This window comes from Pipistrellus kuhlii, unplaced genomic scaffold (genome assembly GCF_014108245.1).
Source record: "Pipistrellus kuhlii isolate mPipKuh1 unplaced genomic scaffold, mPipKuh1.p scaffold_m20_p_3, whole genome shotgun sequence".
Classification (NCBI taxonomy): Eukaryota; Metazoa; Chordata; class Mammalia; order Chiroptera; family Vespertilionidae; genus Pipistrellus; species Pipistrellus kuhlii.
This window is the reverse complement of record NW_023425529.1, coordinates 161696449-161712787: the sequence shown is the minus strand read 5'-3', so window position 1 is coordinate 161712787 and position 16339 is coordinate 161696449. Positions and strand designations below refer to the sequence as shown.

General features: G+C 55.4%; 1 protein-coding gene across 11 annotated transcripts in view; it reads right to left on the bottom strand.

Annotated features, from left to right (window-relative positions):
* MCF2L (MCF.2 cell line derived transforming sequence like) overlaps window positions 1-16339 on the bottom strand; it is a 184655-nt gene that overhangs the window by 4294 nt on the left and 164022 nt on the right. For 8 of the 11 annotated variants that reach the window (XR_006742985.1, XM_036457221.2, XM_045588795.1 and 5 more), the window contains 16 exons: window positions 16089-16248; window positions 15185-15258; window positions 14864-14940; window positions 13258-13324; window positions 11924-12039; window positions 10186-10255; window positions 8854-8946; window positions 8674-8766; window positions 7662-7787; window positions 6479-6700; window positions 6169-6261; window positions 4801-4879; window positions 4556-4622; window positions 3653-3771; window positions 3249-3341; window positions 2086-2160 (listed from right to left, as the gene is read on the bottom strand). Coding sequence is in view for 10 of the 11 variants with exons in the window: in XM_036457221.2 (XP_036313114.1) it covers window positions 2086-2160; window positions 3249-3341; window positions 3653-3771; window positions 4556-4622; window positions 4801-4879; window positions 6169-6261; window positions 6479-6700; window positions 7662-7787; window positions 8674-8766; window positions 8854-8946; window positions 10186-10255; window positions 11924-12039; window positions 13258-13324; window positions 14864-14940; window positions 15185-15258; window positions 16089-16248 (1624 nt within the window). In the remaining variant the exon portion in view is untranslated. The remainder of the gene's footprint in view (window positions 1-2085; window positions 2161-3248; window positions 3342-3652; window positions 3772-4555; window positions 4623-4800; window positions 4880-6168; window positions 6262-6478; window positions 6701-7661; window positions 7788-8673; window positions 8767-8853; window positions 8947-10185; window positions 10256-11923; window positions 12040-13257; window positions 13325-14863; window positions 14941-15184; window positions 15259-16088; window positions 16249-16339) is intronic. The other 3 variants (XM_045588797.1, XM_036457231.2, XM_045588796.1) reach the window with 2 other exon arrangements.

Sequence of the window (16339 nt, the reverse complement as noted above, 5' to 3'; positions counted from 1 at the left end):
AGGCCGGGTGCTGGGGTGAAGGGAGGTGTGCTGAGCACGGCCCTGCTCCTGTCACTACCGGGCTTGTGTCTGTTCAGGAATTGGGGCCTGGGAGTCCCCAGCTACAAACCACCCGACCTGCCTGCTGGAGGCACGTCTGGAGTTGTCACCCAGCGTGGGAAGCTAAGGAGAGCACTGGGCAGGGCACACTGAGAGGATCTCAGTGCCCGGTGGCCTGGCTGCAAACAACTTCCTCCCTCCTGTCCGCCCACGAAAGATAGGGTGGGGTTTCTGGCAAAACAGAAGCAGAAGTCTGAGGACAGTGAGGACAGGGAGATGAAGAATGTCCTGTGGACAGAGAAGGCAGTGCCGCCTGGCCAGCTGGCCTTGGGTCCACCTTCGCATTAGAGAGCAGCCTGGTTGTTTGTCTTATGAGCAACTCAGCCCCCTGGTGCCTGCAGATAAAAGGTTTTCTAGGCACCCAGCAGCACGCAGGCCTGTGGCCTCTCCTCTCTCGCCCCAGGAGCCTCTGAGGAACGTCTTTAACAGGATCCAGGAGCGTCCCTGCCTGCAAACAGTGTGACCAGGGCGTTGCCAGAAAGCGTGAGACCCCACTTATGCCCCAGGCCCCAAGTGTAAGACAAGCACATGTGGTCAGGTGTCAGTGTAACGACCGCAGATCGGGACGGCATCCCTCTCCGATCTTCCCAGGATGCTGGGGATTTTGCAGGTGGACCTTTGGGCCACGGTAACCGTGAATCCGGTCACGTCTACTTCCTGTAAAAACAGTCCTAGGTATTGATAGTGAGGAAAACAATGGCCGATGAAGCTTCCCAGGAAGTGAGCACTTAAGCATTTGCGAGAGAGCCAGTGGGGAGGGCCAGAGTTCATCGAGCTCATTGTCACCTGCTGTGCACGGAAGTGGTCAATGGTGAGGAAGAGGAGGAGGGGCACTGGCTGCTGAGCCCCAGGTGCCGTGCTCAGGACTCCCACACACACCTACTGTGGCCCTGCAAGGTGGCTTTGTCTTCATTTTACAGATGAGGAGAGGAGCTTGCAGAGGTGGCAGAATCTGGCTAAAAAGCAGTAAAAGCAGCACTGGAGCTGCACGGGGCTGAGCTCAAGACCACACTCACTCCTGCCTCACGCTAGCCGTCTACACAACCTGAGACCACCGCGGGGAAGACTCAGGTGTCTCCAGATCTTAGGTAGAAAATATATAAGGGATGAAAACAGTCCCTCCCAGGAGATTCCCAATGGAAAGGTCTCTTCTCCTGAGCAGCTGGGGCAAGCTTGGTGCACCCAGTGGGAGAGGGGCCTGGCCTCTGGGCTGTCATGCCCGGGGGCAGCAGGAGGGCTGCAGCCTGGGTCCTCAGGGTGCAGAGTGTGGTTTGAGGCCAGAGTGGGCCTTGGGTGACCTCCGGGTGGGGTGCTCTCTGGCAGTAAGTATGGGCATTCTAGCTCCGCCACTACTCCCCGGGAGGGAACCTTCACAATTGCTTGCAAAACTCAGGAAGATTCGCAAAGTGAAATCCTCTTTGAAAACTTGAAACCCTCAAACTGGGTGGCAGGGGTGGGGGTGTGGGTGTGGGGGCTTTACCCATGGAATATGAGGGTGAAAAGGGAGAAGGCCCAATTTCCAACACAGAATTTGACCCCGTCTGTCAGTATGATTGGCCATCTTCCCTTGAAATGAGAGTTCTAATGGGATCCCATGGCTTCTACATTCTGAGTTTCCACCATGAAGCACTGGGACACACTGGTAAAGTAGGGGTGGCTGGTGCTGCAGGGGCCTGTGGACAGGGATGCCTTGCAGCTTATAAAGCTACTGAGTAATAAAGCCCAACCCAAACGCCAGCCAGGAGTCAGTAGCCTGTCGATTTTGGGCAGGCCTAGTGTGAAGAATTCAACCCAGAAGCGTGACATCATCACAGTACCACCGGCCAGAGCATCATGCTTTTGAACAAAACAAAGAGTTTGCTTCTGGCTAGTGGACACCTATTTCGTTTTGCATTCCAGGTGACGTGCAATGGCAAGACAGACAGCGTCCCTAGCCGGACGGGAAAATGGAAGGCAGGCTACATCCAGAAGGTTGAGCCACTCTACCTCGTAACCCAAAAGGCGTTGGATCACTCTTAACTTCGTGTCGCTTAGCTTTTTTGTCAGGACTGGTAGGAGAAGCTGCAGAAGGAGGAAGAGGCAAAAATATAACAGAGAGGAGAGAGAGAGAGAGAGAGAGAGAGTGAGGAATTTGCATGCAGAGCACCGAGGAGGTCACGAGAGACACTGAATCCATGCTGGGATGAGACATGAACAGCGAATGGCCTAATTTTCACTGATTCAAAAACCACGCTGGCTGAGGGATCCCACAGTTACAGGGAGACCCTGAGGGAAATGAGAGATGAGATGGGCGAGCCATGGACTCTAGCCATCGCTATCATCCTTTTAGGGGGGCCTCTCTAGATTTATTTTCTGAGCTCCAGGTACATTTTCTGGGCTTTGCATATTCTTTCTACTCTAGAAAAGTGCTAGGATTTGTCTTTTCTTTTTTTAAGGTTGAGGCCAACTTAAAAATATTTTATAAATTGGGGGGGAAAAAAAACCCTCTAATTTTTTAGACCAGCGTCTGGGCCAATGAAAAGAAAACTAGACAACACTGGCTTTTAGTGTCTACTGGGAAGTCCTGTAAGAGTATGCCCGGAACTTTGGGGCTTGCTTCTGAGCTATCCTGGTGTATCCCCCTCCCATAGAGTTCACCGTCAAGGAGCTCTCTGAGGTGGTGGAGTTTTTAGAGATCTCCTTCAAGGGATCCTTGACCTGCCCCGGGCGCTAGCAAAGGCCCCCTGAAGGCAGCCGACAGCACCACTTCGGCATTTTGGCACAGACAGTAACCTCAGCCAGAAAGGTGAATGCCACAGGGACCCACACGAAGAAGGAAGAAAGGAAGAGGGAGGGTGCCTTGGGAGGGGTTGGGCCAAAAAAGCAAATGACAAGTTGTCGGTGAGCAAGCCCTCCTTGGGAAAGTTCACGTCCACCTTTTCCAAGAAAAGGCCCCCCAGAGAGCACGGGGCTGCGTGGGCCAGACACACCAGTATGGGCGGGAAAGTGACTCGGTGGGAAAATGCTCCCGAGTGGCTGCGCTGGGGATGAGGCAGGCAGATGTCCTTCCCGAGAACGTCCTCACGAATGGTCACCACACGATGGATGGGAGGCATGCCACCGTGGCCAGGGACATGCCCAGGAAGCGGTTTCCGGAGGGTGCCTTTTACCTTTCTGACCTTTGAGGTTAGCAAAGCCCTGCAGCGTAAAGCGCTTCTTGGCAAGCGCAGAGCTTTCTGAGGTAGAGCTAGTGACTGTGTCATCTACAAAGGAAGAGAGAGGGATGGTGCAGAGTGTGCCCACCGCCCAGGGGGCCCTGGGGAGGGCATGTTTCCGGTCAGGTTGGGGCTCACCTCTGGGGCTGGGTTTGCCGGACTGGGGCGCACACTGACCATGAGGAAGAGGGGCTCCTCTGGGAGGTTCCAGTGCTCTTTGCAGGGTGGGTGGGGACCCCTGAACTCCTTACAAATGCTTCTTGGGCCCATAGGTGGCCGTGTGTCCCTGATACGCCCTCTAGTGGACCCCTGCGTTGCAGCTCGCAGGACGCCCAGGCTGGGGCGCCCCAGACACCCACCTTTGCCCTTTTCGGGGGGCTTTGGCAATGCCGTCGAGCTCACGTATCCTTCCAGGCTCAGGGGGTCAGTTTTTCTTTCCTCCAACTTTTTGACGTTTCTTGCATTCCCTTTCGTAGGACTAAGGACGTCAGAGACATTGGGAAAGAAATTGTCAGTTGCCTGGTTAGTTTTTCAAAACTCTCCCTGAGGATTGGAGGTGTCCGGACATCCCTAAGTTCCCATCCAGCCTTTAAAGTACGTGTGCCACCACTGCAGAGGGGCCAGGCGTTTCTAGATAAAGCCCAAATGGAACGAGAGGGGGACAGAACCACCTTCCTAGCATTGAGCTGAAGGTGGTTTTGTCTTTTTTTTTTTTTTTTTTGAGTATGTGTGTGTCTTTTTCTTTTAAAACCATTGTTCTGTGGATTATTCATTTAGACCATCTCCTGCCCCATACCTGCTTAGAGTTGGCTTATATAACAGACAAGAACAATATGTTAAAAAATAAGAGAGTGAATAAAATGTCAAAGGAAAAATGAGGGCTTTCAGAAAGGGTGCGACAAAGCCAGCATGAAGGCTGGTGTCCGAAATATGCTGACGTCTGCGAGTTGTGGCTCTGAGCCGCCAGCCCTGGCTGGGTCTGAGGGGCCACTGTCTGGAAAAGGCTGGTGATGCACTGTTACCTGGAACAGCCACGTCATGGGCTTCCCACCCTGTGGGATAACCACAGACAGAAAGTGACAAGAGGGCCGTCAGGGCCTGGCCTTGACTGGGAGTGGGGCCAGAGGCACACAGCTTTGCAGCTGACCCACTGGGACTAGCCCACCGGCCTGTGACTCCAGGGGGGCCCTGGGCCAATGCAAAGTAACCCCATAACCAAGAGAGTCAGGTGACAAGGGCCAAGTCAAGTCTGTGCCCCTCACCTCGTGTTGGACGATGCAGGCAGAGGCAGGCTCTGGGACTGCTCCAGCGCCCTGTGCTGGCTGGCTTCTGTGGGGAGAAAACAGACAAACCACCTCGCATGGCGGGAGAACCTGACCCGGGCACCTTTCTTTCTAAATGCCGTGAGACCTCAGACAGCTACGCATTCTGAGCTCGCTTGGAACAGCTCTAAAAAATGTCCCTGGAGCAAAAGGGAGGAGAACAGAATGGCCGGAGACATTCTTACCTCGACACGCCTGCAGCTGGCTGGTCAGCACCTTGCGAATCTCGTTCACCCACGCCGCTTTGATCTCAGGAGTTGGTGCCTACACCCCCAAAAGAAATGCCGGGAGGTAAGGTCTGCTGCTCCTGAAGCGCGCGCGCGCGCGCACACACACACACACACACACACACACACTTCGGTCTTTTACTCTTGAAACTTCTGAGGATGCTCTTAGATAATGAGAGCATTGCACGTGAGGAAGGAGAAGGGAGGGAACGGTGGCGCGGCCCCTGACTTCGGGACTTCACCCCAGTTTAGGGTATGATCCGATAAGGCAAAGGGCACAGCCCCTGAAGGCTGACTCAGTGGGGAAGCTCTGCAGCGTAAAGACTTTGGGAAATGGCTCTGACAAGGGAAGCCGGAGTCTGAAATCTCACAAGTATACTCTGAACTTCCAGGGGAGGGAGACCACAACGAGCATGAACTGTGGCTCAACACAGTGGGGGACCTGGGGGTAGTGCCAGGTGGGCAGCTGTGGAAAGACAGAGCGGTGGCCCACACCCTCACTTTAGCTCTCTAGGGCCCCCGGGTCTGGCTGCACTGGTGTGTGGGTTCTTGGGGTTTAGACAACTAAGCCCTGTGCAATACGGGGTTGCCACAGGGCCCTGGGCCCAAGCCATCACGGGCGGGGTGGGTGGGGTCAGAATTCTGAAGGCAAGTAGGAGGGGCACATCCTGTGCTGGCTGACCCCCTCCTGGGGCACCCGGGTTCTGGTGTGGGCTCCCGAATGCGCCAGGAGAACCCGGACCTGCATGTAAGTACGGCAAGGCTGGCTGTGCTCCCTGCATGTCCAGGCACACCTGTGCCAGAGCTATGGCAGCCTCAGCTCCTTCTTCTGGAAGGACACCTCCGACCCCTTGACCTGCAGTGTGCCCCTGCACCGTGCCGGGATTCAGCGCAGGTTAAAGTCGGCCCAGGCTGCAGAAACCGGTTTGGCTCAGTGGATAGAGCGTCGGCCTGCGGACTGAAAGGTCCCAGGTTCGATTCCGGTGAAGGGCATGTACATTGGTTGGGAGCACATCCCCGGTAGGGATGTGCAGGAGGAAGCTGATCAATGTTCCTCTCTCATCAATGTTTCTAACTCTCTATCCCTCTCCCTTTCTCTCTGTAAAAAATCAATAAAAATATCTTATTAAAAAAAAAAAAAAAAAAAAAAGACAATCCAGGCAGCGTCTCCAGATGAACAATGGTGCTCCGGGCTGCTCCAGGAACTAAAACATCATGGAGGATTCTGGACACCAGCTCTCCCTGGAAGCCTTTCATTGGCAATCCTCATGAGACCCGAGGAGCCCCTAACGCCGGGCCGGAGAGAGGAAGATCCCCATTTCCTACCTGTATGATGTAAACTTCCTCCCTGGCGTTGTACCAGATCTCAAACTTCTTCACGTCACCTTTCACGTTCTCCGTTATGCCGACCGCTGTCATCTGAGAGCACAACACAGGAGACGGTCGTTAGTTTTGAGACGGGGGCTGAGGATGCCAGAGATCCCGCGCGCGCCCGCATCCAAAGATAAGAGACGCGCGCGCCAGAAGGTGGACGTCACGGCCGCGGCTCAGTTACGGCCTGGAGCGGGCCCCCGATCCTTCCGCAGAGGGCCGGCGCCGGGGAGGTCTGCGGCTGCTGGGAACGGGCCTCACTCACGTTTAAGGACTGCTTGTAGCTGTAGGACGGGGCCTTCTCGTACCCTTCCCCGTTCTCCTCCCGCTTCTTGCAGAAGAGCACGGCCTTCTCGTGCAGGAACAGGTGCCGCTGCATGGGCTTGAACCTGGCCAGGTCCTTCACCTTGGCGTGGCCCTTCTTGTGGTCCGTCCAGACGCTGAAGGAGCCCTGCATCAGCAGCTTCCCCAGGTCACTCAGGTTCCCCTGGGACGAGGGGCAACACCAGGAGCATTTAAAACCCAGAAACAAACGTGGGGGAAGTGGGAGGGGGCCTTTAAAAGCCTGTTGCTGGGTGGAAGGAAGAAGCCCATCTAGGGAGGCTGCATTCCAACTGTATCACATTCAGAAAAAGGCAGAACTATGGAGACAGTAAACAGATGAGCTTTGTGGGGGGAGGACGGAGGGGTGAACAGGCAGAGCACAGGGGATGGGTATGGCAGTGAGACTGGTCCATAAGGTGACTTCCAGGGTGGACACGTGTCATTATCCATGTGTGCAAACCCACAGTGAGCAAAACCAAGAGTGAACCCTGATGTACAGGATGGGCCCTGGGTGTCCGTGATGTGTCCCTGTGGGTCCACTGATTGTAACAAATGCCCCACGCTGGTAGGGATCTTGATAACAAGGGAGGCTGTGTGTAGGGGAACAGGGGGCACATGGAAAATCTCTGCACCTTCCTCTCAATTTGGCTGTGAACCTAAAACTGCTCTAAAAACAGTCTATGAATGAAAAGAAACCAAGAATGGGTGCTGAAGAGACTGACAGGAAGCTAAACACTTTCATAGGCTGGTCTGATATGGGCATACAGAGGAGAAAGTCGAGATGTACCTTGAACACTGCACATTATCAGCCCAGAAAACAGATTCATACATGTTCCCCGAGTGATGCTGACCCCAGAAAAAGACCAGGAATGAAGAGGTTTTCAGAGATGTACCTTTAAGGGTGAACACTTCCTGATTTTCTTGACACGTTGTTGAGCCCCCATGCAGACCCTCCCCAGAGCCCTGAGTCACACCGGGTGATATCCATGATCATCAAAGGGCACAGCTCTGCACTAGCTGTGGGCCGGCCTTAGCCGCTGCCTGGCAGATCCCCCACCAAACAGGCTCACTAGCACCTCCAAGCAGGAGGGGGAGAAGGCAGGGGCAGCCTCAGCGGTACTTACGTCATAGCCTGTGATGGCGATGAGGTGCATGGAGTCATTCACGGCCTTGAGGATGCCCAGGATGGAGCTCAGCGCCTCCTGCAGGTCCTCGGCCCCCTCACAGCTCTTGCTGTATTTCAACATTTCCTGGCGGGTGGGGGTAGGGAGAAGTGTTCACACACCCATCTGGACACTGTCCCCTGCCACTCCCTTGAAAGCTGCTGAAACCCCAGTGCTGTCCTGAGAGTAGCCCCTAGGTGGCCCTGAACATGCACCCTGGGGACACATGAGGTGGCTCCCTGCTCAGTCGGCAGTGGCGAGGATAGACCATGTGTGTGGACACTCATACTTTCCCTGGACATAGGCCTGGCCTGAGGACCACTGGCCTAGGAACAGCTCAGGAAGCTGCCCTTCCACCTCCCTGAAGCCCCCGTACCCCAGCCCACCACAGCCTGGATGGATGCTGCAAATTGGGGGTGTCCCCTGAGCCTCCGGGCAAGTGCAGGCCCCTTGCAATTCCCCAGGGCCAGCACCCTCTGATCCCAACAAACACAGACTGAGATCCCTGTCTCATGTGTCCCACTTCTAAACTAGCTACTCCTTCCTTTCACATTTGACCCCCCGAACAAACATCTCATTGTTAGGCGCATGCTCTTCATGCTCACTCATTGGTTCCCTCTGGCCTGCGGTGCCACCTTTGGGCCCACAGAGATAACTGACTGAGCTATGGGGGCACAGCCCAGTGTCAGTGTGGAGACTCCGTATGGTGGGGCTTGCCCACCTGTCCACCTTGCTGTCCCTGCCCTCGCCCTAACAATGGCCAGCGCACAGTAGGCGCTCCACAAAGGTCTGTGAAGAGCCAGGCCCCTGCAGAGATGGGAGGAAGGTGGCTTAGAGACCACAGTGTTCAGAGATGGAGAGGCAGCCACAGCTGCCTGGTATGCGGCTGGGAGGGGAAAGGGGCAGTGAGGTGGCCATGCTGGGAGGAGGATTTCAGGGGGCGCCCAGCCAGGCGTGGGCCTCACTGTCTCACCTTGAGGAGCAGCTGGTATTTGGTGATCCTCTGGACCGGCTTCAGCAGGTAGGAGTCCAGGCTCAGCTTGTGGTCCAGCTTCTTCTGGCATTCCTACAACCACCACATCTGGGCTTTAGACAGCTTGGACGATTCTTTGCTTGAGAGTCAGCTAGCAAAGGGGAGCGCCCTGAAACGTACCTGGAAGAACGGGCAGTCGGAGCACTGCCTCCACAGGCTCTCGGAGCGGGGCTTGTTCTGACAGTACTTCTCGTAGATCTGGAACTCCTCCATCTGGGCCCGGGACAGACAGTGTCAGCGTGGCTCAGAGGCGCCAGTCTGGCCTCTTCCTGGAACCCACTTCGCCCCTCCATCTCAGATGCCACGTCCCTCATGGAGGGACAGTCAGGTAACAGCCCCACTAGAAGTTCACGTCTCAGGGCTCAATTAGTCCCAAAACCCCTTTTATACAGGTTCAATCAAGATAAGGAAATGGCTTTTGCCGTAGGAGTAACAGTCTAAGAATAAACACAGGACTAACACTGACTTTCTAAAGTGGTGCTCAAACTTGCATGCACATCAGTATCGGGGGCAGGCTTGTGAAAACAGACCACTGCCCCCACCGAGGTTCTGGGGTGGGACTGAGGACCCCCATTTATAACAAGGTCCCAGGAGAGTGTGATGCTGCCGCCAGGTGACCCGCTTTGAGAACCACTGACCTACAGCATGATGGCCCCGCCCCACTTCTCAAATAGCACCGAGAAGCATTACAGCCAGGCTGAGTCAGAATTGCTCCTCCTTTCCCTTCCAACTGCCTCTTCTATCCATTCATTGTGGCAGCCTCAGCCTCCAGCTCATTTTGTGGAAGTGGCTTAGTTTCACTGTTGTTGGTAAGCTGCATTTCCCTATCGCTAAGCCAGCAGTCTTTGGAGGTCAACAGAAGAGGGTCACGTGGGACTGTGTGGAGAAGGCAGCCAACCCCCCTATCAGGCATCCTTTCCTGCTCCCAAAGCTTCTGCTCAACCCCCTTTCCCTCCACAGGTGATACCCCTGATGCACACTGTAGCTGATCTTCCCACCCTGGAAGGAGGCAGACATCGACTCACTACTTCAAAGAGAAGAAAAACAAGGCTCAGAAAACGTGGAGGGCTTGTTCAATGTCAGCTGGTCAGCGAGGGAGTCTTAACCAGGACCAGGACCAGAGCGAACACAGCAAACGCCAGCATGAGAAGGGCTCAGATCCATCTAACACCCTCAGAACGGAGATGCTTGACCATTTGGGCATCTCTCAAAGCTGGTGTTTTACAGTTTTTCTCTTGTTCAAACTAGCTCATGGGTTTTCGGAAAAAAAAAAACCCACATTCTTTCAGCCCTGCCCAGAAAGGGCACATCGTCTCAGCCCAACTGGACACTTTGATACTCTGTGATTTCCGTTGGGGACTGTAATAGAATTTTAAGTTATTTTTTTAAGTATTAGTAATTTTAGGAAGTAAGGCACGGGAAAGTATACATTTAAAAAAAAACCACACATACCCTTTCTAGAAAACACCTTCCAACCAGCTCTGGACAGTCTATGTAGTTTTCTAGCTCCCTCAGGAATATTCTAGACAAAGAAAGTTTGCATTAGGTCGTACGATCAACAACCTGAACAGGATGGCATCTGTAACAAATGAATAGCTGTCGTTTTCCAAACGACTTTCCTTCCTAACTCTGGGCAGTCTGGGAGGTTGTGTGTGGAAGAATACAGTCTGGTTTCAGGGACCAGCAGCCCACTCCTGTCGCTCTCCGAGTTCTGAGGATATCAGACTTTCGGATTTAAACAGACACGGCCCCCATGAATCCCTGTGGCTTTTGGTACTGCCGCTCACACAGAACTTAGGAGGCTTATTTTATCATCACAGACATGGGGCGAAGAGGCTGTGAGCAGACAGACAGACAGAGCATCTGGAGGTTCTGGAAGCACAGCCCTCATGGGCCGGGAGCTCTGTTGGGTTTCTGCAGATGGAAGGGGGTCTCGGTCAGCTCCCCGAGACCTTCCCCAAGGCAGCTTTGTTCCTGAGCCATGTGCCGAGTTTTCATATGTTTCGGACTTACACTAAGGAGACCAGACGTCCCACTTTTGAACAATTTTTCCCATGTTCCGCAGCGTTTTAAAAAAGTCCCGATTTTTTCTTTCCAGAAACTGGGACTTTTTAAAAATGCCGCAGGATGTGGGACAAATGGCTAAAAAGCGGGACTGTCCCGCCAAAAGCAGGACATCTGGTCACCTTAACTTACACCTGCCTATGGGGGTAAATCCTCCAGGAAGGGGAGCTCCTGGGGCCTCTTCACTACACTAGTCCTGCAGCCAGGGTCCCGGAGCCCCCGCGCCGGCCAGAGCCACTGGGATGCCGATGGTCTGGGCCACTCACTCCGTTTTATTCCCAAGGGACGGCTCGGAGTGGGGCTCAGCTCTGACTTGCTGCCTCCTTTTTCAGTGGGCAGGAGAGAAATGCTAGCCATCGAGGGGCAAAGCAGGTGGTGAGAAAGAAGTCCCCAGTGCTCCCTGGAATCCGTAGGAGGTGGGGTCCCATCCCGTGATGGCTGGGCTTCCTGGCCCCCGACAGCACTGAGAGGGGTCGGCTCACAGCTGGCCCTTTCTCAGGACACACAGACATCGCCATCACCTGCCCGTCTCTCTCCGCACTTGCGCTGCCCGCTCACTTCCTTTCCCGGGAGCTCCTGCAAATCTGGAGCAGGCGTCCGGGCCGGGCGAAGCAGGCCAGGGAGGACCATCCACGCTTTCCCCAAAGCTCTGAGAGGCCGCAAATGGCTCTCACAGGGATAACGGGCAGGGAGGAACTTACTACCCTTTCCAAGAACGGGTTTGGGAGTAAACTGTCCTTGCTAAGTGGGATGGCCTTCGGTGCTGCCCCAATATGCCCCATGCACACACTTGGGTGGGGTGGGGTGGGGTGGGGTGGGGTGGCTTCTGCTGGTCCCAAGGGACAGGGAGAGGCAGGAGAGGCGGCTGCTCAGGCAGTCATGCTGGCAAAGCGCCAAGGCACCTTCTCACTTCATGTGCAACCGCCTGCCCCGGCTCAGAGAATTAGCCCTGGGCACGTCCCCCCAGGCTGCTGCTTGGTCCGAGGCCCCTCTGTGAGTTTGGCCCTGCCGAGAGGGGAGGAAGGGACATTCTCCACCGGCAGAGCACGGCCAGGCCGTCTGGTTTTCAGCTCCCCGCAGGCGGCTACGTCGGGGGCCAGACGGGTGGTCAGAGGAGGGGTCCCACCTGTTGTGAAAGTGGTATATTTCCTCCATGTTCCCGAATAAAACGTCCTTCTTGTTTTGAAGGCCTGCTGAGATGAGATGCGTCATCAACGGGTTGTCCATCTCGGCCGCGTAGCCCTGTGGGCGGGGGGAGGGTCAGCAGGGAAATCCCGGACCACAGCCGACAGGACATGTTAACAGCAGCCCAATCAGCACGGAGCCCCGTCTCCGCGGGACTGCCTGGCGGGGCTGGCGACTCTGTCTCTGGCCTTAAAAAGCAAATCCACCTCCTGTTTATTTACCCTCTCACCATTTCTAAGATGAAAGTACTACAAAATATAAATGAATTATAAAAAGCATCAATTTTGGAGGGCAAGGAAGGGGAGGTTTCAACCTTCTTCTCCCTTTTAGTCTTTTCAGAATCCAGGTTAGCCCAGCCAGGTGTGGCTCAGCAGTTGAGTGTTGACCAGGAACCAAGAGGTCACCGGTTTGATTCCCAGTCAAGGTGTATGCTGGCTCAATCCCCAGTAGGGGGTGAGATTGATGGTTCTCTCTCATCGTTGATGTTTCTATCTTTCTATCTCTCTATCTCTCTCTGAAATCAATAAAAATAGATTTAAAAAATCCAGATATAACTTCTATGAAGAAGACAAATCTTATGTGTACCCTTGATAAATTATTTATATGTCTGCACCCCTGTAACCGCAGCTCAAATCAAGATGCAGACATCCTAGCTCTCAGAAGCCCCTCTGCCCTTCCCAGGCAACAGCCTCAGCCTGCGGCCTGCACTGGGGATGTCTCCCCTGAGACCGGCTCTGCTTGGCTGGATTCCTCTACAGCAGTGGTCGGCAAACTGCAGCTCTCGAGCCACATGCAGCTCTTTGGCCCCTTGAGTTTTTAGCAAAGGCCAGCTTAGGAGGACCCTAATTAACTTAATAACAATGTACCTACCTATATAGTTTAAGTTTAAAAATTTGGCTCTCTAAAGAAATTTCAATCGTTGTTCCATTGATATTTGGCTCTGTTGACTAATGAGTTTGCCGACCACTGGTCCATAGGAATGGCATCCACTCTTGTCTGATTTCTCCCGCTCCTCATTGGGCTCCTGGGATCGTGCGAGGTTCTATGCAGCAGCAGCTCTTTTTCTGGCTGTGAATACTGTCCTGTGCACACCCACCTAAACCTGCTTGCCCTTCATCCCGCGGCCAGAGATCTGAGTGGCTCTCACTTTGGGGCTCCCGTGAGTCAAGCTGCCACGAGCCTTCTTCCACTTGCTTTTTGGTGGACAGGAGGCCCCACAGGGTGGGGAAGCCTGGCCCATGGCCCCCTCCCGGCCGCCCCCAGGGGCAGGCTCACCTCCAGGACACAGAGCAGCTCCTCCACGTAGACCCGCTCCGTGTCAAGCAGTTCGTTCATCACGTGCCTGTGAACGGGGCGCTGGGACTTACTATCTGGGAGCAGATTCCCACCTGCCTCCCTGCTGTGGGGCCACCTGCACAAGACGGGCTCCGATGCCTCCAGCCTCCCTCTCTTCCAGGCCACGCCTCTGAGCCGCCCCAGCCCTGCAGATTTGGCCCTGATTCTCTCTGCGGCCACCCTCATTCTCCCCTGCAAGAGCCCCTCTTTGTGCACATACTCCTCTCTCCTAGCCTGGGGGTCAGCTGAGCACCAACTCAGGGCATCACTGTAGCCAGTCCCAGGTACATCCCTATCCTCTTGCACGTGGTGAGGTACCGCGATGGTGTGTGGAACTATGTGCCTGTCATGTTATAGAGTCCCAGGAGGGGCAGGGGTTTGCAAACCAGCTGCCCAGGTGTCTTCTTAGGGACAAAGCCCACCTTCTAACCGCCTACGACCAAGCATCCCATTCTGGGTGCTTCTGGGTTGGGACCATTGAGCATGACCAGGTCTAAAACAACTGTCAGTGCTTAACAAGGCTTTAGGGTTCAGTTCAAGGAGTCGGTGCCCCTGAATGGGGTGAAGTGGGGGAGGGGTAGACAGGGGCCTCAGGCCTCCTCACCACCACAAGCTGGAGGGGGGCGCTCCTGCCGGGGGCACACAGCAGTGTGGGCAGGAGGCGAGGATGTCCTTGGCGGAGAACCGAGCGGGATGCGGAAGGCCAGGCAGCAGGTTGGGGAGGGAGGGGACAGCATTCTGAGTAGTGATCTCAGAGTGGGTGGACGCAGGAAGGTGGCGTGAAGGTACCTTTGTGGAAAGGTGAGCAGCCCAGCTAGGCCGGAGGGTAGGGTTCTTTGGGGAAAGTGACTGCCAGTCCTGGAAGGACTTTGGAAGTGCCTTCCTTGTCAGGTCCAGAGTTCGGACCTCGTCAGAGCTCTGTGCGGGGACAGATGCAATCCCCGAGTGGAATGTGCAGGCGGCCACAGCAGGTGCCATGGAAACAGCCTAGATGTGTGGCTTAAGAGCCGGGCTGAAAAGCGTGTGAGCAAAGCAGGAGGGGAGAGACGAAGAAAGGGAAGTGACACCAGCTCAGGGAGCCAGGATGGCCAAAGGCTCCTGGGAGGGACCACGTCCATCGAGGGACAGACAGGAGGCAGGCTCCAGGGGCAGCTATGTGGCTGACCTTGCACAGGGGACCCAGGGTCTGGGTGCCTGAATCACACGTGTCTTCTCCCCTGGACTTGAAGAAGGGAGAGCACAACCCATTCAAATCGTCCCAGTCCCGCCTGGGGGCCCAGGGCCCAGGGTGGCGATTCTAAGGAAAACCTACTTTTCTCTTAGTTTCAGACGCAGACATGCCACACGGACGCGCATGCATGTGTGTGGACCCCGTGAGGCCAGCTGGGCTCCCACTTGTGGCTTGGGGCAGAGGCTGGCATTTCTCACCAACTTTGGTTCGTTTGGGTTCAGACTGTCCTAGCCAAAGGCTGAGACCTGGGTGGGTCGGGCTTGTCGCATCTGCCCCAGAGCCGCTCAGCAGTGCCCAGAAAGGCAGCCCACCCACCTCCGCAAGATGGCCAGGCTTTCCTCCTCGTCCCCCGTGGAGCTGCTCCGGCCCTGCCGGCTCTCGCTCATTTCACTCTGGAGAGAGAAGAGCACGCAGGGCGTCGAGATTCCAAACACAAGAAGATGCCGCTTCATGTCCTGACTCCGAGGCTCCGGAGTCCAGGCTCATTTCCCATCTGGGAACAGATCTGAAACCTGAGATCCCGCCAGACGAGGAGAGGCGGGTGGGAGAGGGCCAGGGAGGACCGGGCTGGTGCCTGCCAGGAGGGGGGGTGACCAGGAGGCAGTGCAGGGTGAGTGCCAGGGCTGGGGGCCTCACCTTGGCCCTCCTGTAGGGCCCTCTCCGGAGCGCGTTGCCCTCAGAGCTGTTGTTCTCAGAACCTCTCCGGACACCTGGTTTGGGAAGAAGAGGAGAAACGTGGGTGTCTGGATTTATTTATTTATTTATTTTTTTTTACTTTCAGAGGAAAAAAGCAAGCAGTCCAGAGAAGGGTGAGGAAAGCGCGGCAGAACGAAGGAGAGGAAAGGGGATCAGGAGACAAGGTGGGGGTGGGGACTCAGGGGTTGGCCCACAGGGGTCGGCCCACTGGTTAGTTCACCTCCCTAGAGGGGCTCCCAGCCAACAGGGGACCAGGTGACAATGGAAGAACTTATTGGCCAGGATACTTCTGTCCAGGAAGCCTCCAAATGGGCCAGAGAATGGTGTCCTCCGGAGCCCACATACTGGGGGCCGGAACCAGCTCTCCAGGGCTCTCACCAGCTTAGGACACTTGCCAAAGCCTGAAGAAGCCAGCAGGAGCTCCCAGGTGCTGTGAGAGAGCGTGTTTGGGGGCAAGGAAGGGGTGAGAAGGCGACTTCAGGACATGGCACTGCTGGGGGTGCCGGGGTGGCTGACGTGGCTGAGGCATCAACACAGCGTAGGGAGGCTTTGGGGCTGAGGTGGGAGCCATGTGCAGGGGAAACTATTTTAGCAACAGCACTGAGGACAGGGCAGTTGGGGAGAGGCTAGAGTTTGGGGAGATAGGCCTGTGACAGTGGATAGTCCAGTTCTCAGGGCCTCATCCTCTTTACCACAACCCGGCAGCTCTGCCGTGCTTAGCAAGGAAGCAGCACAGAGAGTAGACAAAGAAGTGGGCCAAGTGCCAATAAAACTTTATTTATAAAGTAAACCATGGAACAGAAGCAAAGCATTCCCAGAAGGAGCGAGGCACGCTGGCATGTACCTGGGGAGGGGCAGGGCGACTTGGTGAGCGCCTCTGGCCGGGGGGCCACGGGCTGCACGGGCCTTGTCTGCTTGGCCGCCAGCTTCTTCAGGCTCGCCTGCCTCCGGTGGAACATCTCCTCCATGCTCTCCTGCTTCTGGAAGACCTTCTGCACGTGTTCCTGGCGTGACAGGGTAAGACAGGCTAGTTACCGAGATGCTTTGTAAGCGTCGGCATCTGCAACTTACAAACAGAACAACCGTGTGTAGACT